This window comes from Podarcis pityusensis (genome assembly GCF_964106645.2).
Source record: "Podarcis pityusensis genome assembly, chromosome: 1".
Taxonomy (NCBI): Eukaryota; Metazoa; Chordata; class Lepidosauria; order Squamata; family Lacertidae; genus Podarcis; species Podarcis pityusensis.
Window position 1 is genome coordinate 21,132,017 of NC_138028.1, and position 25,002 is coordinate 21,157,018.

Genomic DNA, 25,002 nt, shown 5'->3' on the forward strand with positions numbered 1-25,002 from the left:
TCACGCCTGCGTTAGATGCTGATTTGTTTGTTCTTTTTTCTACCTTGCAGTATCTTATTCAAGAACGCCGTCATCCTTTTTATGCTGCACACCTTCGTTCCCACACCAAACACCCAGGGTTTTTGGCTCAGGGAAATGCCGTGGCAGACGCTGCACTGCGATCTGAAGTGTTTTCTTTGTTTTCTGACCCTATTCTCTCTCATTCTACCTTTCACCAGCCTGCTAAAGTTTTGGCAAAAATGTTTAAAATCCCTATTGCACAGGCACGAGACATTGTCTCTCAATGTTCTACCTGTTCTAAAGCTCGAACCATGATTCCTTTTGATGCGGTGAACCCTAGGGGCACGTCCCCTCTTGCGGTTTGGCAGATGGATGTTACTCACACCCCTCTGCTCGCCCCATTTTCAAAAGTTCCCTTGACAGTGGACACCTCATCTGGATTTATCTGGGCCACCCCATTGAAGGGTGAGACCGCTCGTCACGTCATTCAGCACACCCTGCGCTGTTTTGCGGTGATGGGTAAGCCACAAAGCATTAAAACGGATAATGGCCCAGCCTATATTTCCTCTCAGTTTTCATCCTTTTGTGATTTATGGAATGTGAAATTAATCCATGGTTTGCCTTTTTAATTCAACAGGACAGGCGATTGTGGAGAGGGCGCACTTGACCTTCAAGACTCTGCTGTCCAAACAACTTGGAGGTCGAAATGCCCCCTCTGCCGAGATTCCTTCAATTGTGCATACTGTTTTATTCACTCTTAACCATATTTTGTATCCCCATAATAGGGAATATACACTGGCTGAGATTCATTTTCGAAAAGCAGAGCCTTTGGCTCGACCTCTTGTATCTTACAGACAGCTACCTGATCCAACATGGCATGGTCCTGTGCCACTCATCTCCTGGGGACGCGGCTACGCGGCAGTGGACCTGGATGGACGGCCTACCTGGTTACCAGCGCGCTGTGTGCGACCCTGGCGAGCTCTTGCCTCGGAATGAAATTTATGACTCTGATTAAATAATATAAAAAAGGAGGGCATGTGGGGATGCAATAGAAAAATAGCACCCTTGTGCAAGATTGTGCAAGAGGAAGCATCTGCTGACTTGTTCCCCTCACTCGCCTGGGTCACTGTCGCGCTGCCTAACTGCAAAGCTTACGCGGCTGTCATGCTGTCTGGAGTTATATCCTGGTAGAGAATAGTTATTCTAAGAAATGCAAACCCTAGCTGTTTTCCACCCGAGTGCTACACGTGTATATGCAACATGATGTAATGTGCGCAAGGCTAATAAACATGCAAGGCTGCTGGGAGGGAGAGCTCACTCCTTGCTTAAACCTTCACCCATGACTCCTCGTCATTTTTCCTCCGCACCTGGTGGGCTGGTTCCCCGACAAATAAGTTGATTATGCACACTTAACAAACAGTTACCGTATTTTTCGTTCTATAGGGCGCACCGGCCCATTGGACGCACCTTGTTTTTTGGGGGGGGAAATGAATAAAAAAAATTATTCCCCCCCCCGCCGCGGCTGCCTCCCCAAGCCTTGTGCACACCTGCAAGAAGCACGGGGCACCCTCCGGAGGGCTCCGCGTGCTTCGGGCTGCAGGCTACCGCCCCAAGCCTCGCGCGCTCGGCGGGACCTCCCACCGGGCGAGCGAGGCTTGCAGACACTCGCCCGAAGCACGGGGAGCCCTCCAGAGGGCTCCCCGTGCTTCGGACGATAGGCTGCCGCCCCAAGCCTCGCGCGCTCGGCGGAACCTCCTGCCGAGCGCGCGAGGCTTGCAGAGACTCGCCCGAAGCACAGGGAGCCCTCCGGAGGGCTCCCCGTGCTTCTGGCGACAGGCTGCCGCCCCAAGCCTCGCGCGCTCGGCGGGACCTCCTGCTGGGCGCGCAAGGCTTGCAGACACTCGCCCGAAGCACGGGGAGCCCTCCGGAGGGCTCCCCGTGCTTTGGGCGACAAGCTGCTGGCCCAAGCCTCGCGCGCTCATCGGGACCTCCTGCCGGGCGCGCAAGGCTTGCGGACACTCGCCGGGGCTGCAGGCTGCTGCCTGCAAGCCTTGTGAGCCCACGGGAACTCCCACCAGGCTTGCAAGGCTTGCGGATAGCTTCCTGAAGCCTGGAGAGCGAGAGGGGTTGGTGCGCACCGATGCCTCTCGCTCTCCAGGCTTCAGCGAAAGCCTGCATTCGCCCCATAGGACGCACACACATTTCCCCTTCATTTTTGGAGGGGAAAAAGTGCGTCCTATGGAGCGAAAAATACGGTAGTTAAACCGGGCACTGCATAAGCTTTGACTTCATGCTTAAGGAAAGGACAGAAGAAAAGGCCTGTCTCTGTTAGTCTTTTTCTGCTTCCATCTGCAATCGTCACAAATTTCTCAGTTTTTACTGTCCTGCAATTCCTCAAAAGACCAGGAGATGGCACCAATGAGTTTGAGGCACCACTGTCGATTATTACAGTGAGAAAGCTTTGTTGTTGACATTCCTGGGTCACTAGGGCAACAATCTCCTCGCTACCCCCCTCCTTGGGGCTTCTGCAGATGTTCTCTCTGGTTGTCACGGCAACAGACTCCCCCCGGCAGGAAGACTTGCCCACGACCTTCACAGCTTCCATAGATGCAACTCTCTCAGTTGCCATGGAGACTGGACTTGTCTCGGCGTTCCCACACAACTCTGAAGCTCTTATCTCTACTTGCTGCAGGTGGCCAGCCTTGAAGCTTCCAGCACAGCTAGGCTTCGTCTTTTGGCGTAAACAACTCCTGGCAGCTTTTGGAGAATGAGGCGTCTCTGAGCTTTCACTGCTCACTGCCCCCCCACTGCTCATGGGGTCTCCAGGACGTTTTCCTGCACCCCCTCTGATGGGTAAAGGGCTCCCAACACTTGGCCTCTCTCCAGGTTCCTCACACAGACATGTTGCAGCATCCATACAGCTCCCAGGCTCAGCAAAAGCACCAGCAGCATTTCCAGCAACAGCAACATTCCCTTCGCCCCCCTGTGGGGGCTCCCAGCTCCTCCCAGCTGTGTATCGGCTCTCAAGAATGTGGCCGGCGCCATCTTGCCTCTCCCTTTCGGATGCAGCCACTTCTCGGCCCTTGCTTCCCACCCCAGCTCCACAAGCTTCTCGGAGTGCTAGCCAAGCGGCCTCTGGCTTTCTTGCACCCAGGACAACTGGCACCAGTTGAGCATCCACACTTTCTGCCAAAAAAGCAAGCACACGCTTTTCCACTTCACTTTGCTCTGCAGCCCTCTTAGCCTCTGCTTTCCCAGCTGCATTCTGTGGGGGCTGGACTACGTCCCAAAGCTTCTCCCCCACCAGCAAAAGCTCTACTTGAAAGCTCCACTGTAACCAATTTTGACTAGTCAGTTTCTGACATGGCAGTTTAAACTCAAAGCCATGTCCACGGGGCTGAGCCATTGTCCCCCTTCTGTTGGCTTTTCCAAAAGTACTCACTCAGCAGCCAAACCGGGCACTCAAGACGACGTGGCTCCTCAGCTCCCTCTCCGTCAGCCTCCTCCAATCTGCCCTTTGAAGTCTTGGCAGTCGATCAAACTGACGTTCAGCAAATAAAGCTTCAAAGCCCTTTCTCACACCCTTCACGTTCACCCATAACCTTTGTTAGGTAGATTTATTGCTTTATTGTTCGGCGCCCAGCCACGCTTCCCCTGCTAGCCTCTGTAGCTTCGGTTTACGCAGGGTGGCTTTGTAGCGGTCGTAAAGCAATTAGCAGATAGCAAAGTTGCACAGCGGTCGTGTGTTTGAAAGAGTAGTAATCAAGTCCCACACGTTTCTTCTGTCCTAATATCCCTTTATTTGCTCAAAAGTAGCATATTTACAATCAAGAACTTCCATCTGATTCAAGCTGCATTTTCTCTGCGTCCTGCTCTCAGTTTGCACCTGCACAACAAACTGCTTTCACTTTTCACTCAGCTCACAGCATTCCAAGCTGCTTTCGTCACGTCCTGGCATACTTCCCTTGTATGCGCCTCCTCTCAGCCACGAGACACAGAAGGTTAACCCTTCACTACACCCAACAGAAGAGTTAGACAGCTTTGAGATTGAAGCTAGGCATGAGAGATAATAATAAAATACTGTTAACCTGATCTTTCAAATGGCACAGGTGTCTACATCCCCAAATTATCATAGAGTGAATGCTAGAGAGCACACTTAAAATAAACAACATATTTTTTAAGATTGTGAAAAAAGAAAGAAAAACACCAAGTGATTTTGCAGACAACTCAATCAGTGTTTTATTTGTTCCATTTGGGAACATGTCACAGTTATCACTCTGATAGCTAAAAGCATCTTATCAATCATGCTACATATTGGATACTACATGTTTTCTGTGCTGCAACACAAGTTGAGCAATCATGCCGCAGTAATATTTTTGACTTTTCCCAGGAAGATGACTGTATCAGTTTCCTCATCAACAACGTGCAACAGAAAGGGGTGATTGAACTGAAGTTCAGAAGGAGGGGATCTAGGAACAATTTCAATGGCAGCAGTAGCTGCAGGTTCAGTGTCTTTCTCGTCAACATTTAAATAAGCTTCGTGAATAGCCTGCAAAGAAATGCAACAAAAATTAGTGCAAGATTGTGTCTGACTCAGGGTTTTATCATGAGAAAATCTAGGCTTTCAAAACAAACAAATCCACTGAATGTCTTAAGAAACAACATCATGTGGTCGTTTCTCACTCTGATTACCTATTGATCTGGTTCCTCTAACCAGTTCTAAGCATCATATTTGTGTATCAGTCAGCCTCAAGGAACTGAAGGAATTTTCTTAAAATCTTGATGTCAATCTTCTCCATAATTATTTTTTCCTAGTTCTTGTCTCTCTCCCTTACTGTTGATGAGAAGCAAGATCCCAATGCCAGGCTGATTATGCTAAAAATACGAACACTTCTTTCATATGTACCACATATAATATTACCCTATTGCTCCTATAATATTATAAACACTAGGTTTCCAAAAGTAGCCAGCACATAAACAGATAAATACAAAAGTTTATATAACTGGATAAAAGACATATTTAGTAATATACTTTAAAATTATGCTGCGTAATACACACAGCATATGGTTCATCAGCACTATAGTATATTGTATTTTAAAATGGGGTTTCAGAGTTTTTAGGGATTTTTGAATGTTTTATGTAGATTTTCAGTTTCATTGTTCTGTGTGGCACATTGACAATAAAGATATCGTATATATCGTAAAAAAAATTACAGTGTCTGAGCAGGTCAGACTAAAGCAGGTATGTGATAAACCATACTGTCTGCACAAAGCTTGCAAATATATCAGATTTCTCCTCCTTCTCCAATGCTAACTGCAGTCTTTGCAAAGCAACTGGTACCGAATCATCTGCTCTTGAAAATTTTGTGTCAGAGGTGGGGAAACTGTGGCCCTCCTGATGTTTTTGGATCCCATCAGCCCCAAATAGCATGGCCAAGGGAAGAGGAAGAGCTGGGGCTTAAGAGTCTCTCCATCAGTTCTGTTGGGAGACCACCTCCATTGGGGCTCCCCCCTCTTCTGTCATCAAGCACCACTCATGCTTAATCATCCGAGCTGGAATAGCAAATATTTTTGGCTCCTCCTCTCCATAAGAGATGGGATTGTGGTTCAAGTACCCCAAATTATGTTCATTTGAACATAATTCAGACAAGAGGGTACCTCTGGTGAAAAATGGAGGATGCAAGAAAATATAGATCAACCTGTTGAATTTTGAGAAGCCTACCTTGGAAATCTTCACCTCAGGCTTCCCCGTAATTCCAGAGAGGTCTGCTTGATCTGTGAATACCTCCGTAATATTCATTCTTCTTAAGATCCCTTTCATAGCATAGTTGCCAGAGATTGTAAACCTTGGAAGGAATAGATCTATTCTCCTGTTGAAAGAGAAACCAGAGGCTAGTGAGGTATTGCTTTGAAAAAAAAATGTGCCAGGAGGATTTTGGGTGTCATATGGAGGACAGAATTCTAATCAAAGATGTGCTCTCCGAAGCCCACATTCCTAACGTGTTTGCACTCCTGTCTCAGCGATGTCTAGGCTCAATTGATCCTGTTCTGGAATTACAACGGACTTGGTCTTTACACAGCCTATCACTACCCCTCAAACTCACAACAATATATTTACACCTACAAATATGTACTACACTCTTTCCACTATAGCATGCACACTTACTGTGATTTTGTTGAATTCATCCATTTTAACAAAACGTCTTTGCTAAGAGCATTTTCCAACTGCTTCATTTTTCCTTGGTCAGGAAGAATAAATAATGCTGAAACGTTGCTCTTGTAAGGGAGTTTCACAACCTTGCAGGACAGGATCTTATCATGGTAAGTCTCAAACCAGCTGACTTTGTTCATCATAGGGACTTTCACCGTTGTTTCCTCATCCACATAGAAGTCTCCTTCTCTTGTATGCAGAGAATTGAAAGGTTTTTCCCAATTGGCTTATGGAAAGAACAATAACAGCATACATGTCATTTAATTCTTCAATATATTAATTGTCATACTCAGAGCTTTTAATAAAAGCTTCTGTTTAGTGGCATCTTACTGTGCTGAGATACCTGCCTTTACATCTCTGTTCTTAATCTAGTTCCCAATTACTTAATCTCATTTCCAGGAAATGGTACTCACAATATATTTGGTTTGTTTCGATAATGGTGGAGGTCAATTTTCTGATTGATTAAAGGAATTTCTTTGTGATGAGAAGTCTGAGAAGATTCTTCTCACACAATGGACAGATGATGACTCCCTACTAAAGCACCAACAAATCTGAACCACAGCTTAACGTTTAAACCTTAAACTGAGAACATCCAAGAAGCAAAACCTGTATAAAACAAGTCCATGTGACTTACCTCTCATGTAAATACAGTTCACAATAATCATTAGGGCCTCTCGGTTAAGACATTTGACAGCATCAACTATTTTCCCATTCGTTTTTTTTCCTATATAGCTATTGATTTGACTTTTAGCTACTGCAGGATTCTTGAAGTTAGTGGGAAGAACATCCGTCTCATAAAAATGTTTGGCATCATCCAGGAACTTCTTCAGGGGTTTCACTTGGTCATCTGTGAATAGGGCGTTCCCAATGCTCAGGTGGAGTTCAGCATTGGGGCGGTTCAGTATATGTAAGAGATGATGGAAACCCTCATGTATTTCCTGTTCAGTGATATCTGACCGGTTAAAGCCAAGTCCTGACAAAAGCTGACTCAACGTGGTTGTTCTAGCTCCCAGTGACACCATGGCCAAGGCAGTGGAAATGCTCAGAGGGGAAAAGAAAATGTTCTTCTCAGTGCTCTCCAAAGCAACGTGGTGGTAGAATCGAAAGGCGAAGTCAGCATTTCCTCTGGCTATCTTCAAAGAAGGTAGATCTCTTCCACCTTCAGCAGGAGCAGAACTGCCATGGTCATGATCCTCTTTTTGGTCAGGGGTATAGTGACATTGGGCAAAAGCACAGAGACCAGCAAGAAGCAAACACAGGTAGAGGTGAGACATTGTGTTCCTCTGGAAGTCGTCTGTGAAGACAAATCACATTCAAAATTCATCATTGGTGTTGTCATTGTGGGAGTGGGACCTAGCTACCACCTCCCCAAAGGCCTTCTCCACCGCTGTCTTGGCTTCTCGTACACTTTCTAATTCTGCCACATTGGCCTCAAAGGAATGAACTTGATCCCAGGGGACCAGGAACTCATTGCACCTCTGACATGCCCATGACTTCTGCCCCATGGGGAGATAATCATACATATGGCCGAGGGTGCAAAACACTGGAAATCCCTCCATATCCCTACTGACTTTCTACATGCATGATTGGTTATGTTGTTGTTATGGTTGTTTTTCTGCTGCTCCAAAGCCAATGGATTCAAATGACAAAAAAAGGAGTTTCTGTCTAAATGTGAGGAATAACTTTCTGACGTAAGAGCTGTCCAACAGTGGAATGGACTCCCTCAGAATTTTTAACACAACTGCAATGAGTGAGCTCCAATCGCAGTAAGCAAGTCGGTGCATACACTGGTATTGTGAGGGGCAACGTTTGGCTAAACGACCCCTGAAAAGGTTTGGAAGGAAGCTCAAGCCAAAGGAACTTCGGCAGTGTCTTTTTGTTTGTTTGTTTTTAAATAATATTTATTAATTTTCAACCATTTAAACACATCAAAACAGAAAGACAAAAAAAAAGGAGGAAAAAAAGAAAAAAGAGAAAAACATAAAACTAACAAAGCAAAACATAAACCATTTCAAACACAGAACAATTTCAATGTCTTATCTTTCATTCCTTTATTTCCATGACATCCTCACACCTCCCTTTTTGTTTTCCACTTCTATTAATTATTTCAGCAATTCCTTTCCATCTTCCTCTGTTTTCTATCCTATAATTATTTTAACATATTCTAGCCTTATTTTCCCTTTAATACACTATTAATCTATTTATACTTAATTCCTTATAACATTTCTACTAAAGCCATATAACTTCATTCCAACATTTTTCTAACATTCATTATTTTTACAGTGTTTCTATAAATAGTCTTAAACTTTTTCCAGTCTTCTTCCACCAGCTCTTCTCCCTGGTCTCGGATTTCTGCCAGTCGTTTCCGCCAATTCCATATAGTCCATCAACTTCATCTGCCATTCTTCCCGAATGGATAAATCTTGTGTCTTCCAGTACTTCACAATGAGTATTCTTGCTGCTATTGTTGCATACATGAAGCAAATTCTATCCTTCTTTAACACCAATTGGCCGACCATGCCCAGGAGAAAGGCCTCTGGTTTCTTCAAAAGGGTATATTTAAATACCTTTTTCATTTCGTTATGAATCATCTCCCAGAGTGTCTTAATCCTTGGGCATGTCCACCAAAGGTGAACTCTAATCCTCAAATTTGTCTGTTTTTCTTTAAATTCAGTCATAGCAAGCGTCAACTTATGTTCATCAAATTGCCTCTGTAGGGCTGGGGCTCTCTTTCTCTTTCTCTCCAGTTGCATTACTTTACCTTCAGCAGCAACAGCTTTTTCCCTGACTTCCTCCACAGTTTGCCATATCAAAATAGGTTCTTGTATCAATTTCTGGGTGGTTTCTGTATTGGTATTATTTATACTTTCTGTATTTAAGTTAATTTTAGTAATTGAAACATCCACTTTCGCATTTATCGTGTCCATTTTCCTGTGAAGCTGATCCAATGAGTCATTTATCTTATATAATGCAGCCACTAAAGCCTCTTCTGTCGACATTTCTTGGTTTTAAATATACAAGTACAAAGACAACAAGAAAAAGAGCAGGAGGGCCTAATGATAGACCTCTCCTGGATTGTTACCAAGTCCTCCCAGACCTTAATGTTTTGTCAACAGTTGACTGGTCTGTTTTTCCTCTTCCATTTACCATAACACTTAAAAGATTCAAGGTCAGTCCCAGAGTCTCACGGTTTTTAACTTGCAGCTGGAAATTCCCCTAGCCCAGCTTTTGTAAAGCAACCGGTTTCAAAGGCTTCCACTAGGGGGAAACAGTTACTATTTGTAATAGTCTATAGTATCCTCTTTTAAACAATCCAAAATTAGTTTCAAATTAGTTTCAATTTTCAGTTACTTTTACTCCTTTTTAAAGCAGCCGGAGACAGTAGAAACAATGTATTTCTCTTATTTAACTAGCTGTCAATGAACGTTCTAAATGCTGTCAATGAACATTCCAAAAGACGTCAGTCCTACTAGCAGCCCATTTCCAGGGTCAGAGCGGCGGTGTTTTAAGTCTCTTTGCTCTCTCCCGCAGGCATACTCAATCCGCAACTTCCCCCTCTCTTCTCCTGCCTCCAAGAGGGGGTTTAATGTTCTTTGATCTTTTACAAAAGACCTTCCAGGACTCCAGCTTGCAACTTCATTGCCTCAGTCTATTTACAAAAAGGGGAGGCGGACTTCCTGTTTTGAACCTCCCCGTTACGGTACCAAATTAAACATTTAGAAATCCAATTCTTCCGCTTCAGCTCTACTCACGGGTAATTACTTTAAAGTCAAATTGTCCACAGGAACAGGTCAGCGCTCTCCGGCAACAGCTATGCGGCTTCGCTCCGTGGAAGAAGCAGACGATTCGATGCACCGCGTCGCTCCGGAGCCCCAAAAACCGGGGTTCCCCATGAGTGGGGGAGGCGCAAAAGGTGCCCGCCGAATCCCACGTTCACAGGCTTCTCCCGCCTGTGGTTTTAACGGGTCTCCGCCTTCGCCGTGGCGGCCAGACCCAGATTTCCACAGAGCAGATTCTTCCCGGTCAGAGGAATTCCGCCATTACCGGAGGCACCTCCCCGTAAGTCCCGGCAGTGTCTTTTTGGAGTCCCGGCACCCCTCACCGAAAGAAAAATGGCAGAGGTGGGGGGAATCCAGGCACAGAGAAGATCAAACAGCAGCAACAAAACCTAAAAGGAAATAAGACTGCATCATTGTATTCACATTGATTTGTATGAAAGATAAGATCCTCCAAACAAAGAGTAAGAACAAGTTAACCATAGATGGACAAGTAATAATAATTTTACGAGAAGTCCTACCCAGGTTGATAAAAAAGAGACAGCAATTCCAATTTCTAACAAAAGCATTAAAGGCCAAATCAATATCCTTCAGATGGGAATACCCAGGGGGGATTTCCTTCAATTTCAAAGGAAAAAGACGACGATTTGAGACATTTCAGGAAGCAGATATATTTTGGAGGAAGTACCGAGGAGAATTAGGAGGAGGGAAAGCAAAGTAAGAAGTGAAGAAGGAAAAAAGGGAGAGCTTTCGGATGAGGCGGAAGAAGAAGAAAGAGCTCAGCAAAGGGTGGAAGGATAAAGAACTACGCCAGTGGTAAATAATCAGACCAATAACTATTACAAAACTCTTCTCATTTACCACCGCACATAATTTAAACTCTTTTTACTAACTTTACAATTTTTTAACTAATAAAGAATGAAATTTAAATTGTTATCTTGGAACTTAAATGGTTTAAACAATAGGAGGAAAAGGCAGAAAATAGAACGTATCTTAGAGAGGCAGAAGTAGGACCTTGCTTGTTTACAAGAAACCCACGTCAATACTAAGCATAAAAGATTATTGGTAAAACCAAAGTTAGGGAAATAATTCATCGCATCTGATGTAAGAAAATAGAGGGGGGTTGTAATGTATGTTAAAAGCAAATATGAACCAGTATTGTTATATGAAGATAAAGAGGGGAGGATTGTAATAGTCAAAATATTACTAGAGGGGGAACCAATTGTGGTAGCGGGAATCTATGGATCAAATGAAAGAAAATCAGAATTCTATGTTAAAGTAAGATCATTGTTAATGGAATATATAGATATGAGAATTATTGTGTTAGGGGATTCAAATGGAGTAATGGAACCAGAATTGGACAGATCGCAGAAGAAGAGAGGGGAAAATGAAGGGAAGCTGCCCAAACATTTTGTGGAAATGGTAAGGATTTTAGATTTAGTGGATATATGGAGATATAAATATCCTGTTGAAAAGGAGTTCACATATTTCTCAGAAGCAAAAGAATTGTATAGTCGAATTGACAGTATATGGATTACTAAGGATATGACAATTAAAGCAGAGAATGCTGAAATATTACCAAAAACACTTACAGATCACAATCCAGTATCATTAACTCTTAAAGGAAAAGAGGAGGGGGGAGGTGGAGAATGAAACAATTGGAAACAATTGGAGGAAACAATTGGAAACAATTGGAGGAAAGGGACAGATGTAAAAACAGTGTGGGATGCTGGGAAGGCAGTTGTTAGGGGATATTTCATACAACAAAACTCAATAGCATATAAGAATAAAGAAAAAAAGAAAAGGGAGCTTTTAGAAGAAGTTAAAAGGAAGGAAAAATTGGAGTGCAAATATGCAGAGATGTAGTGATCAGGTGGGATTGCTATGAGGAATTATAACAGATATAGAGTAAGCCATCTGTGTCAGCAATGAAAGCATTACGTTGACTGGGTTTAAACTATTTTTGATATGATTCTTGATCAATCTACACCCCTGCATCCCTGTTCCATTCCTCTCTTCCTCACATGTCACGTACACAGCAGTTGCTTAGACAGGCAGGCGTCCTGGGTCCTCAAAGATAGTGGGCAAGTTTCTTTGATGTAAGATGTTAATCTTAGGGCCAGGAAGCAGATCTCACATTAAGGGGATCGTGGTCACTGGCCTCCTGGCCATCCTTCTTATCATATGTATTGCTTGTTTATTACCTCCTGGGTTGCCAGATGCTCTTCTTTGTAGTTCTGTTCTTTGTTTACCTCAGAAATATTTGTGCTTAATTAGTTTTAGTAGTTTAATTTCTCCCCACATGGGTTTGTGGAAATGCTCAGAAGAAATCTGATTAGTTCTTACGAACACTCTGTAAAAAGCTCTTTTGTGAATAAAACTACCTGGGCTGGGGGCTGCGGAGATCTGACATGGACAAGCACAGAGAGACATGATTATACGCACCCTTCCCAGAGTCTTGCTGGTTCAAGCCTCTGTGGGTATTCTTATTAATCAGAGTTCAATCCTTCCTTTACTTTGCGAACGCAACATAGTGGTGCCCCGTGTGAGGCAAACTTAAAAAAGGGAACGTTTGAGGCTAACTTTAAAAAGAAACGTTTGAGGCTTGTAAAAAAAAAAAAAAACCCTCAGCGTTTGAGGCACAGCAAAAGGAAACCTCAGCAAAAGGAAACCCCCAGGATTGGACTCCCCTCGGAGCTAGCAACCTGCTATCCCTCGGTCGCGGTGGATCATCTCCTGCAAAACAATTCCCGGACTTAGGATCTCATTCGCTCGGAACGAGCCCCAAAGACGCGCGTCTATTACCCTTCAGGTGAGATCATGGGAAGCACGCTTTCACAAGTGCAGTAAAAGCATAGGAATAATTTGTTATTTTTGCTAGCTCAGGCAGGGCATGATAAGCATTTAGCACCCTTAGTAGAAAAATTGTTGTTAGAGATTGCTAGACTGTGTCCCTGGTTTCCAGAGGGGGGTACGTATGACATTAAGAAATGGAATGAGCTGGGAGATGCACTCCATAGACATCCTGAGGCATCTCTACAAGTCTTGCACACCTGGCGTTTGTGTAGAGACGCAGTTGGAAAGCTTTCTAACCCTTTGCTCCAACCACCAGTTGTCTCTATGAATGTTCCCATATTGTTGCAACCCCTAGCTGATCTTAAAAATACCATAATATTGTTCCCTCCATCCCAGCCTCTAGATTTCCAGCGTCTCTCTGAGGACTCTGAGGTCATGCCAAAGGTAATTCCATTGGCACCTTCCTTTGCCAAAGATTTGCCTGGGTCGAATGTAAATTCCATGCCACCCTCGGTGGACCAGTGCCCACAAGGGGCTCAGACCACAGTGCAAAAATTGACTATTCCAAATATGGCAGAAGGAAGCAGTGAAGAAAAAGCAGTTGACACCTTACCATTATTATCAGTCTGTCCTGTTGTTCAGAATGCACAGGAACAGAGAGCCCATGAATCATTGCCCTTCGCAGTTTTTAAACAATTGAAGCGAAGTGTGACAGAAAATGGCTTGCATGGCATTCTTGATGGGCTAAGAGCAGCCAGTACTTTAACTCCAAACCTTGAAGCCTCTGAAGTCTCAGTGAAACAATTGGCTTATGAAAATGAAAATGCTGATTGCAAGACTACTCTTAAAGCGATGTACCAGAAGCCAGAAACAGAGATTGCTCAAATGAGTAAGCCTTGCCAGAATACCGACACTGAGATTCACAAATCCACCCTCCTAGCAGCAGCTTTGTCTCCTTCAGTGCATCCTGCTAAAGACAGGCAATGCCAGGACAGGTGGCCTTCCAGCCTGAGTTTAAATGGGAGAACAAAGACTGTTGTGCCAGCTGATTGCCAGTTTTTTACTGAAGCTAAATTAGCAGAGCCAGCTATCTCTTCTAACACAGTTGCTTTAAACACACAGTCTCCTTTGACAAATCTGCACCATGCCGCTAAGGGCAGTGCTGGTTTGAATCTAATGACAGCAGAACTTGCTACTTTTCAGTTCCAGTTCCCTATGGTGGTTTATAAAATTAAGACATAGCATGCAGGTCTGATTCCACCTCAGACAGTAAGACTTATTCTTCATCACCTGTTGCAGACTGTTTTTTCTCTTTTCCTCCCTGAACTTAAAATTCCTAATGAATTTACTTTACAGGAGTTGCAGAGTTTTGGAGTCACTTCATACGAGTGATTCTCCTTAATACAATGTTTTCACCTACAGGACTACTTTTCCCCCCAAACGCTGCTGACAGAATTTAGATTCTGGGAGAAATATAAAGAACCGAAAACTCCTTGGTGGGCATCGCCGGCAGAAATTGTCGCAGTGAAAAAATTAAATATGAAAGAAAATTGGGCTACTGATAAAATTGTATTAAAGGAAGAAAACGGAGAATTGAAATTAAAGGATTATACAGAAATTAAAGCTCATGTCAGTGACTGGTTCCAATATATTCAAATTAAGTATAGATTAGCGAAAGACGAGAAGTTAGGATTTGAAAAAGAAATATCAAAATTCGATAAATACTTAATACAAGAAAAATAAAAAAATATATCTAAATTGTATAATCTGATCTTAGAGTGGGAAACAAAGGGTGAACTGGTTAAAGCATCCATGATTAAATGGGCGCAAGATATTGGGGAAAATATTATGTTTGAACAATGGGAAAAATTGTGGAAAGAAGATATGAAATTCACTATGTGTTATATATTGAAAGAAAATTACCTCAAAATACAACATAGATGGTATTTAACACCTGAAAGAATAGCAAAAATGAATAAAAATTGTAGCGATGTCTGCTGGCGATGCAACACTGGAAAAGGTACAATAATAATAATAATAATAATAATAATAATAATAATAATAAATTTTATTTATATCCCGCCCTCCCCAGCCGAAGCCGGGCTCAGGGCGGCTAACAACAATAAAACAATACAAAAGTACAGTATAAACAACACTCTAAAATCATTCATTATGAAATTAATTAATTCAAGCCACTGGCAACCATTGGGCCAGAGCTCCTCGAAGATTGCCGAGGGAGGGAGTCAGGCTGTGCCCTGGCCAAAGGCCTGGTGGAACAGTTCTGTCTTGCAGGCCCTGCGGAAAGATGTCAAGTCCCGCAGGGCCCTGGTCTCTTGTGACAGAGTGTTCCACCAGATCGGAGTGTTCCACCAGATCGGAGCCACAGCTATCTATGATGCATATACGGTGGAATTGTTTAAACATCAAACAATTTTGGGGAACAATATATAACGAAATGAAAATGTTCAGATATTCATTTAGGAAAACACCAGAAGGTTTTCTATTGGGAATAGTACCAGGAAGTCTAAGGGAAGAAGACAAGACATTATATTCATACACAACAGTAGCTGCAAGGCTATTGATTGCGAAAAATTGGAAAAGTGGTTTTATACCAACAAAAACAGAGTGGCTTGCCAAATTATTGGAGTATTACAATATATCCAAAACAATGGGAGAAATTGGAAGGATCTCAAAAGAGAAGATAGACAGGGACTGGAAGGTGTTTAAAGGATACTTGCAAAACCATATTGAAATATCAGAACTCCTATTAGATAAACAAGTTCCTTTTTAAATACTGAAATACTAAATAAGATGGATAACAATGTGTAATAGAAAAAGAAGCAGAAAATTGGGTTAAAGGTGTGTGAAAGAAAGTAATAGAAGTGGAAAGAAATTGCAATTGAGTAGATTGGAAGTCTAACACAAAGGTGGGGTGAGGGAAGGTGATGGGAAAAGGAAATATCTGTGGGATTGAGTGCAGGTATGTTTGAACATTTTTAAGGATTGTATGAAATGTATGTTTGTATGCTTGTATATTTGTAATATGTGTGTATTAATGCTGAATTATTTTAATAATAAAAACTTTTCAAAAAAAAGAAAAAGTGGGAGAAATCTCCTTCACTGGGGGTTTTTAAACAGAGGTTGGGTGGCCATCTGTCAGGGCTTATTCAGCTGTGATTCCTGCATTGCAAGGGGTTGGGTTAGATGACCCGTTGGTCCCTTCCAATTCTATGATTCTATGTCATAATTTCCTAACTCCATTTCTGAAGCTGCTTTTCTCTTCTATTCCCCATTTGCACTTCCGTTTCCACCTTTGCCCCCATTTCCATGCCTCCTCCTCACTTTTCCTTTACTGTCATTTCCACTTGCACATAGACCACCCCCATGGCAACCTCCTAGATCTTCCTCCTCCCATACATTGCAACTATTAAGCCGTCTTTCCCCCTTCCTCCCAATTCTAAAGCCATACCTCCTAGTTTTCAGCCCCTTTGTAACTCCCCCCCCCCAATTTTAGCATCACTCCCATTCCCATGCCTTCAACTCCCTCCTTTTTTGCAACTCTCCCTTGCACACAGACCCCTATTTAGCTCCTTTGATCTTTGCACCCAATGCTAATTCTAACCACCCTTTTCAACTCCCCATTTCTAAAGCTGCTTCTATTCCGCAGCCTCCTTCGAACCCACTCCCCTTTTCACCATCACCTTTTTCATACCTGCTCTGCTACCCTCCTTTTCAGACACCTCCACTTGCACACAGACCACCCTCGTGGTACCCTCCAAGCCAACCTCTGTCATAGCAGCATCGGGAAAGACTAGTTTGATACTTACATTCAGAGGTGTCTCTTGCAAGAAGAAGGGAAAGCTCCTTGAAGTGAGCTACTATTTATCTGTGTTGGGGCACTGTTGAGAAATGTCATGTTGTCCTTCACTAAACAGAGCAGGCTAACCTAACAAATATTGACCATGACCTGCATTGCTGGACACCTGTAGTCCCAAGTCCACAGAGTACTCTCCCCTAGAGTGAGGGTTCCAATGGGTTCTCCTGGATCCTTTACACAATATGGGGATTGGGGCTCCTGCATCCCTCTCTGCTGGAAGTATCTTTGCTTCTGTATCTATTGTTGCAAAATAGATACCAAGCAGTAGCAAGATTCCAGCAGGGTTCCAGGCACCCACCCAGGATCTGTGCTCCTTTGGAGAAGTGAAGACATGGCAGAGGCTGTTGCAGCTTTAAGAAATATGGTTTGTTTGTTTTTTTGTTTTTTTAAATGATATTTATTAAAATTTCAAAGAATACAAGAATTACACAAAAACAAAAAGTAAAAATACAAGAAAATACAAAATACAGAAAAAAGAATAAAAAAACCCTTAAAAAGAAAAAGAGAAAGAAAAATAGATCCATCTTTCCATAACTTACATTCATATCCTTGTTTCCCATGAAAAATAAAAAGGAACATACAAAATAAAAACAGTTAAAAACACATTAATTTTCCCTAGCATATCCTCCTTACACTTATTTCCCCGGACCTCCTCATACCTCCCTTTTTTGTATTCCAGTTCAGTTTGTTAGTTCAGCAAATCCTTACCATTAAGCTTTTACCCATTTGTGAACCTTTTTTTCATATCTCTTAAAGCATTACAGCTGGAAACCATTTAGTTTCTATCCAACATCCTTCTAAGATTCATTAATTTTACAGTATTTCTGTAAATAGTCTTTAAATTTCTTCCAGTCCTCTTTCACCGACTCTTCTCCCTGGTCTCGGATTCTGCCAGTCATTTCTGCCAATTCCATGTAGTCAATCACCTTCATCTGCCATTCTTCCAGAGTGGGTAGATCTTGTGTCTTCCAATACTTTGCAATGAGTATTCTTGCTGCTGTTGTAGCATACATAAAAAAAGTTCTGTCCTTCTTTGGCACCAATTGGCCGACAATGCCCAGGAGAAGGGCCTCTGGTTTCTTCAGGAAGGTATATTTAAATACCTTTTTCAATTCATTATATATCATTTCCCAGAAAGCCTTAATCTTTGGGCACGTCCACCAAAGGTGAAAGAATGTACCTTCAGTTCCTTTACATTTCCAGCATTTATTATCGGGCAAATGATAGATTTTTGCAAGCTTGACTGGGGTCATGTACCACCTGTATATCATTTTCATAATATTCTCTCTTAAGGCATTACATGCCGTAAACTTCATACCTGTGGTCCATAACTGTTCCCAGTCAGCAAACATAATATTATGTCCAACATCTTGTGCCCATTTAATCATAGCAGATTTCACCATTTCATCCTGAGTGTTCCATTTCAACAGCAAGTTATACATTCTTGACAAATTCTTAGTTTTGGGTTCTAGTAGTTCTGTTTCTAATTTTGACTTTTCCACCTGGAAGCCAATTCTCTTATCCAAATTATATGCCTCCATTATCTGATAATAATGAAGCCAATCTCTCACTTTGTTTTTTAGTTTTTCGAAACTCTGCAATCTCAATTTATCTCCTTCTTGTTCCAAAATTTCCCAATATGTCGGCCATTTGGCCTCCATATTGAGCCTTTTCAGAGCTTTTGCTTCCATTGGTGACAGCCAGCTTGGGGTTTTATTTTCCAATAAATCTTTATATCTTATCCAGACATTAAACAATGCTTTCCTGACAATATGATTTTTGAATGCTTTGTGTGCTTTGACCTTATCATACCATAAATATGCATGCCATCCAAATACATTGTTAAAACCTTCTAAATCCAAAATGTCTGTGTTTTCAAGAAGTAGCCATTCTTTCAACCAGCAAAAAGCTGCTGATTCATAGTAAAGTTTAAGGTCTGGCAGGGCAAATCCACCCCTTTCCTTTGCATCTGTTAGTATCTTAAATTTTATTCTGGGCTTCTTGCCCTGCCAGACAAATCTAGAAATATCTCTCTGCCACTTCTTAAAACAGTCCATCTTGTCCACAATTTGCAATTCAGTCATATCAAACCTGACTGAACACTCTGACACACATTTTGGAAACGTATGTCCAGATGCTTGGTTCTGGCCTTAAATTGCGCAGATTCAGCCAATTTCAAACAGGGTTGATTGTCTTCCCAAACCGTGATGGGCAAGCTACAATCCCCATAGATCTCTTGCACCAAGCATCTATAGAACTCAAGTTCCAGGCACAAATCTGACAGTGCACTGAATTCAGCCTCAGTAGAAGACAGCGCAATGAGACTTTGCTTCCGGGACTTCCACCCAACCAGTGACTCCCCAAACTTTACCACCAATCCAGACACAGACTTGCGGTCCTGCGAATTCGCCCAGTCACTGTCCGCATAGCATGTGAGCTTCGCCTCACCTTCAGCTGGCAGCTTAAGACAGAAGTCTTTGGTATGCTGCAGGTAGCGCAGTACCCGCTTGATACCGTGCCAAGCACTCACACTGGGCTTTGACGCTTCCCTACTTAGCAGGTTGGTAGCAAAGGCAATATCTGGTCTGCTCCATTGGGACAGATACAACAGACTACCTAGAGCTGACTGAAAGAGCTCAGCATTCTCAAACTCAGCACTTTCCGCTTGCTGGCTATCTTTCACGAAGTTCGTCTCCATGGGTGTCCGAACTCCTGCACAATCGGACATTCTGAACTTCTCAAGCAACTGCTCAATCTTGCCTTTCTGACTGAGCAAGAAGCTCCCATCCTCAGTTCTCGCTATCTGGACGCCTAGGTAGATCTTTACTGCACCCAGGTTCTTGAGCTGAAACCGTTTCCCAAGCTCTTTGGCAAACCTCTGCACCTGTTTGTCTGTCTTTCCAACATGGATGATGTCGTCAACGTAAAATAACACCAGTTCCTGTGAGTCTCCTGATCCTCTAAGGAACAGGCAACTGTCAGCAAGACTCTTCCTGAAACCTAGCTTCTCCAAAGCTTCATTCAGGCACAAGTTCCAATTCCTGGCCGACTGCTTCAGGCCGTAAATTGACTTGTGAAGTTTCCACACAGTACCTTGCTCATTGCCCTCAAACCCTGGAGGAGGAAGCATGTACAGATCCTCCTGGAGGTCTGAGTTCAAGTAAGCAACATCCACATCAAAGTGATGCACCAGCAAACCTCTTTGTGCAGCTATGGCCAAGACCAAGCGTAGAAACTCACTCCTACAGGTGGGAGCATAAATTTCCATATAATGCAACCGCCTGCGCTGCGTGAATCCTCTCGCCACTAATCTGGCCTTATACTGCAGTTCTCCTGTCGCTGTGGGCTTAAGACGGTAAACCCAGCAGCTACCCACTGTCTGTTCACCCACCGGCAACTTCGTGAGGGAGAACACACCTAGAGACTTCATTGAGTTCATCTCCTTCTGCATCGCCTCATGCCATTTCCTGGCTTCTTCCTGAGGCAGTTTCTGGACATCCTCAAAACTCTCGGGTTCACACTGTGCCATTCCGACCCACACGCTAGTGACGGCAAACCTTTCAGGAGGTTTCCCCTTGGTTGTCCGCGTTGAACGGCGCAGCACTACTTCAGGAACCCCCTCTGACCCACTAGGGCCAGCCAGAACGTCCTTGGCATCAGAGAGCTCCCCCTCTGACTTACTGCGCCTTCTGGACTTCTCAGCCGAACCTGTGGGGGAAGATGGAGCACTGCATTGCTCAATCTTCACAGCCTTGGGAGAAGTTCTCCCCTCTGCCTGCACTGGGTCTGGACTCTGAGCCTCAGTAGCAGGTTCAACCTCTTCCTCTCCTTCATCAGCAGAGTCTAGCAGACTCTCTGACAGGATGTCAGGGTTCCCATTCTGTTGGGGACTGTGTGGAGAAGTCAACCTGTGTTGAATCCCCTTTTTGCGGAAGAAACTTTGCAGTGCAGACCCGGTGAACTCCCCACCGCGATCGCTCTGAAAGTTTTGCACCTGTGTGGAAAACTGCAGTTCCACAGCCGCAATCCAGTCTTTGATTAGCGGCGCAGCTTCATCTTTGCGTCGGAGCAAGAAGGACCAAGAGTTCCTCGTATGGTCATCAATCAGAACCAGCGCAAATTTGGCTCCGCCCATACTGCTCACAGAAAACGGCCCACACAAATCTGCATGAATTAACTGAAAAGCCCTAGTGGTCACCCTCTCAGACCTAGGGTATGTGCACGTTTTCACCTTTGCGGACTTGCACGCTCTGCAATCTAGAAACTTAGCACATGATTTCATTTTGCACCCTTGCGTATACTCTGGGATCTTCATCACTGACCCCCAGGACACGTGTGCCATGCGTCTGTGCCAGAGGTGAGCACACGCATCATGAACTGGAACGTTGGCACACTGCACTTGAGCCTCCTCCATGTCATCTGGACCTGCAAAAAAAGCATTTATCACAAACAACCTGTCTTTACATTCAACACTGACTAGGTGCTGTCCATTCTTAGAAATAGAACACTTATTGTTCTCAAAACACACTCTGTAGTTCTCAGCAAGAAGTGCACTGACAGACAGCAACGCGCAGGACAGTCCCGGAACAACAAAAGCCTGGATTGAATCCTGCAAGAAAGAACAAAACAGTGAGCCAGTCTGCGTGAGTGGGTGTCGAGTCCCATCTGCTAAACAAACAGTCTTCCCAGATTTTACAGAGGTGCAGTTCTCCAGGAATCCTGCAGATGGCACTAGGTGATGGGAAGCTCCACTGTCTATGACAAAAGCCAGCACAGCATCCTGTTGACAACTCTTGACTACAGCCATAGAGGCTGCCAAATGTTTACGTTCAGTGTCTCTGCCAGCTGCCTTCGGCTTGCTTTTCCCACGCTTTGAAGAAGAGCCCTTTATCTGGTTGCTACAGGAGACGGCCTTCGGCTGTTCCTGTGCCTCCACTGGACATTCTCTCACCAGATGGGAGGGGGAGCCACAGCGATAACAGTGGCGACGCGTAGCAACAGCTCTCACAGCTCCTTCTTCAGCCATTCCTTTGTTCCCTGCACCCCCACCTTTGGGTGCACAGCCTGGGCCTGCACGGTCCCCAGCACTCTGGTTGTAGGCCTCAACATCACACGGCCCCTCGGAGACAAAGCAGCTACTCCCAGCTGTAACTTCAGGAACATTGCCAGCCCCCTCTGGGCTCTCGGCTTCCTCCCTGCTCTCGGCTTTCTCCCAGCCCTGGGCTCCTGCTGAGTTCTCACACAGACTCCTCAGCACCTGCCAGGCGGCCTGAGCCAACTCAACGCCCTCCAGGTGGGGCAACAGCATAGCGTCCATGCTTGCTCTCAACATGCAGAGCTCCCTTTGCATTCTCTGCTCTCTATCTTCCAGCAAAGCAGCCTCCCGGTCTGCTCCACTATCTTCAGCAGCAACTGGCATGGGTGGGGCCAGCTCCTTCTGGGCTATACTCCAGAACCCTGTGGCCAAAAAACACCCCCTGACTCTTCTAACCCAGATATCCCAGGACTGGGTTGTGAGCTTTTCAAACGGGACATCATAAAAGTCCTGGAGCTCAGCCATCTCCTCCCCCAGTGCTCCCATTGGGGCTTTGAAGTACTCACGCGTACCAGCCAGCTTCAACGGAGAGGCCTCCAGTGGCTCTTTGCAGCACACAGCATTGCAGCCAGCTTCCCTGCTTTTCTCCCAGGCAAAGCCTCAAAGCAGGACTTTTTCCTTCCGGCAGCAAAACAGCAGCTTCTCAGGTTTCTCAGCCTTTTTAAGCACACAGCACATCAAAACAGGCTTCCTCTAATTGCAGTAACTGCCCACCCATAACCTGTCGGGGAAATTGATTTATTGCTCAGATAAGCGTCCGGCACGCTTCCCCATCGTGCAGCTCTGGCCGGCATTCCAAAGTCCACATTCCTGAACATAGCAGAGATCATCAGCAGCGGAAAGAGAAAGACTGCAAAAAACTCCAGTGCCTTCTTCAGTGTGCTTAAATAAAGTCCACTCAGGATCTTAGCAGCTAAAAGCAGTTTTATTTACAGCAGACTATCCATTATCTATCACAGCGAACAGCATCGCGAAAACACGTCCTCTCTCCTCAAAAGCAAAAGTAGAGAGAAAGAACAAAGGCTTGAGGCTCTTGGAAATGACGCAGAAGTTCCCCCCTCCCAACAGTAGGCAGAGCGTACACTCTGAGCTGTTTAACCCTGTAAGCTCAAGTTCTCCTCACATTTATATCCCGCCCTCCCCAGCCGAAGCCGGGCTCAGAGCAGCTAACAACAGTAAAAGTAGTACAGCATTCTAAAATCAATTCATTCTAAAATCAATTCAGAATCAAATTAATGGCAACCATTGGGCTAGAGTTCTATGAGGATTACCAAAGGAGGGGATCAGACTGTGCCTTGGCCAAAGGCCTGGTGGAACAGCTCTGTTTTGCAGGCCCTGCGGAAATATGTCAAGTCCTGCAGGGCCCTAGTCTCTTGTGACAGAGCGTTCCACCAGATCGGGGCCACAGCTGAAAAAGCCCTGGCTCTGGTTGAGGCCAGCCTAACCTCCCTGTGGCCCGGGACCTCCAAGATGTTTTTGTTTGAAGACCGTAAGGTCCTCCGTGGGACATACCAGGAGAGGCAGTCCCGTAGGTACGAGGGTCCTAGGCTGTATAGGGCTTTAAAGGTTAAAACTAGCACCTTAAACCTGATCCTGTACTCCACCAGGAGCCAGTGCAGTAGGTATAGCACCGGGTGAATGTGATCCTGCGGCGAGGCCCCCGTAAGGAGTCTCACCGTGGTATTCTGCACCCGCTGCATAATTTAAAGGTATAACTGTTAGGATATTTCCGTTCCACCTTAAAAGGGAGCAGGATGTTTGTGTCACAGCCTGCGTATTTCCTGTTCACAGGATGTTTCTGTTGTGTCTTTGCTTTCGTTCTCTCTCTGTGTCTGAGACACTGAAGCTGGCAATCATGTTTTCTTTGTTCTGACCAACGCTGAACAAACTTGTAAATAATGCTCTCCTGTGTGCATCTTTCGCTGTGCATTATCTGCTGATAGAGCGTGCATGAGCTTTGGAATGTGGCAAGCTATTTCTGGAAGCTCGTGTCGCTAATTGAATGATACTGCGTGTCTACGGGAGATCGATGGACGTCCGGAGGCTGCTTGGGGGCCATGATGGACTTTGTCTCCCTGGCAGTATCCCAACAATAACAGCCTATACTTCCATGCTTTAATTCGCTGAATGTTTTGTGATTTTAAATCTCTGTGGGAGTTTTCTCACTAAAGAGCATTTGCCCCAAACTTGGATCTTGGCATCTAGGAATTCTCTCTCTTTCTCTTTTTATTATTATTAATTTTTATTATTTTCAATAATCATAGTAACCAGGGAGTTTAGCATATATATTTTTTCATCCGATATTCTGGGTAGAGATCTGCTTTGTAAGTACTCTGCTATCTCCTCCTCCTTTTCATTACCCTTTTCGTATATTTTTTTGAAATATTTAACAAACCTCTTGGTGATTTCTTTCGTTTTATCTATGATCTTCCCTTCATCCATTATTCTGTTAGTAGATCTTTCTGCCTTTTCTTCAGTTGCCATGCCAGTAATTTCCCAGTTTTATTTGCTGACTCAAAATACCTCTGTTTCATCCACCTTAAGTTATTTTCTATCTCCTGATTAACTAATGCTGACAAATGATTTTGTAATAGCTTACAATTTTTCCTTGCTTTCTCATTTTTAGGATGTTTGGCTAGTACTTTTTCATTTTCTTCAATTTCCTTTTTAATTTTATCCATCTTTGCTTCCCTATTCTTTTTTTGAATTGATTGTTGAATATAAAAGCCTCTTAAAAATGCTTTACTCACATCCCATATTACCCTAATATCCGTATCCTGCACCTTGTTATTTTGGAAGAATTCCGTAAGTACCGTATTTTTTCGCTCCATAGGATGCACCGGACCATAGGGCACACCTAGTTTTTAGGGGGGGAAATAAAGGAAAAAAATTATTTCCCCCCCAGCCCCAAAGAGCAAAGAAGCCAAGACAGTGAGCGGGATCCATCCCGCTGGCTGTCTTGGCTTCCTCTTTAGCTGCGCACAACCTCTCCAGCCGGGAGAAGGCAGAAGCCAAGACAGCGAGCAGGATGGATCCCGCTAGCTGTCGTGGCTTTGTTTTTACCATGGGGCTGGGGTAGGGGAAGCCCAAGCTTCCCCTGACCCCAGAATGGGTCCGGGAGCGGCGGCGAGGTTGCACGCAACCTTGCCTTCACTCCCGGAGCTTGCCGGGCTGGGGCCGGGGGAAGCCCAAGCTTCCCCCGACCCCAGCCCCCAGAATGGGTCTGGAGCTCCTGGAACGCTCCTGG

The 25,002-nt window shown here is 44.3% G+C and overlaps 1 protein-coding gene and 1 long non-coding RNA gene across 3 annotated transcripts in view; one reads left to right on the forward strand and one right to left on the reverse strand.

Moving 5' to 3' along the window:
• The window catches only part of LOC308470477, a 57,689-nt gene extending 52,156 nt beyond the window's left edge, over positions 1 to 5,533 (forward strand). The window contains exon 3 of the long non-coding RNA XR_013982436.1: positions 5,243 to 5,533. This is a non-coding gene — a long non-coding RNA (uncharacterized lncRNA). The remainder of the gene's footprint in view (positions 1 to 5,242) is intronic.
• LOC308469064 (alpha-1-antiproteinase S-like) overlaps positions 1 to 7,864 on the reverse strand; it is a 60,345-nt gene extending 52,481 nt beyond the window's left edge. Inside the window, exons 1-4 of one of the 2 annotated variants that reach the window (XM_080991396.1) lie at positions 6,846 to 7,864; positions 6,167 to 6,437; positions 5,723 to 5,870; positions 4,215 to 4,549 (exon numbers count right to left, since the gene is read on the reverse strand). In XM_080991396.1, the coding sequence (XP_080847522.1) occupies positions 4,358 to 4,549; positions 5,723 to 5,870; positions 6,167 to 6,437; positions 6,846 to 7,485 (1,251 nt within the window). In that variant the 5' untranslated portion in view covers positions 7,486 to 7,864 and the 3' untranslated portion in view covers positions 4,215 to 4,357. Of the gene's footprint in view, positions 1 to 4,214; positions 4,550 to 5,722; positions 5,871 to 6,166; positions 6,438 to 6,845 lie in introns of those variants that run through there. The other variant, XM_080991397.1, reaches the window with a different exon arrangement.
• Positions 7,865 to 25,002: the final 17,138 nt, after the last annotated feature.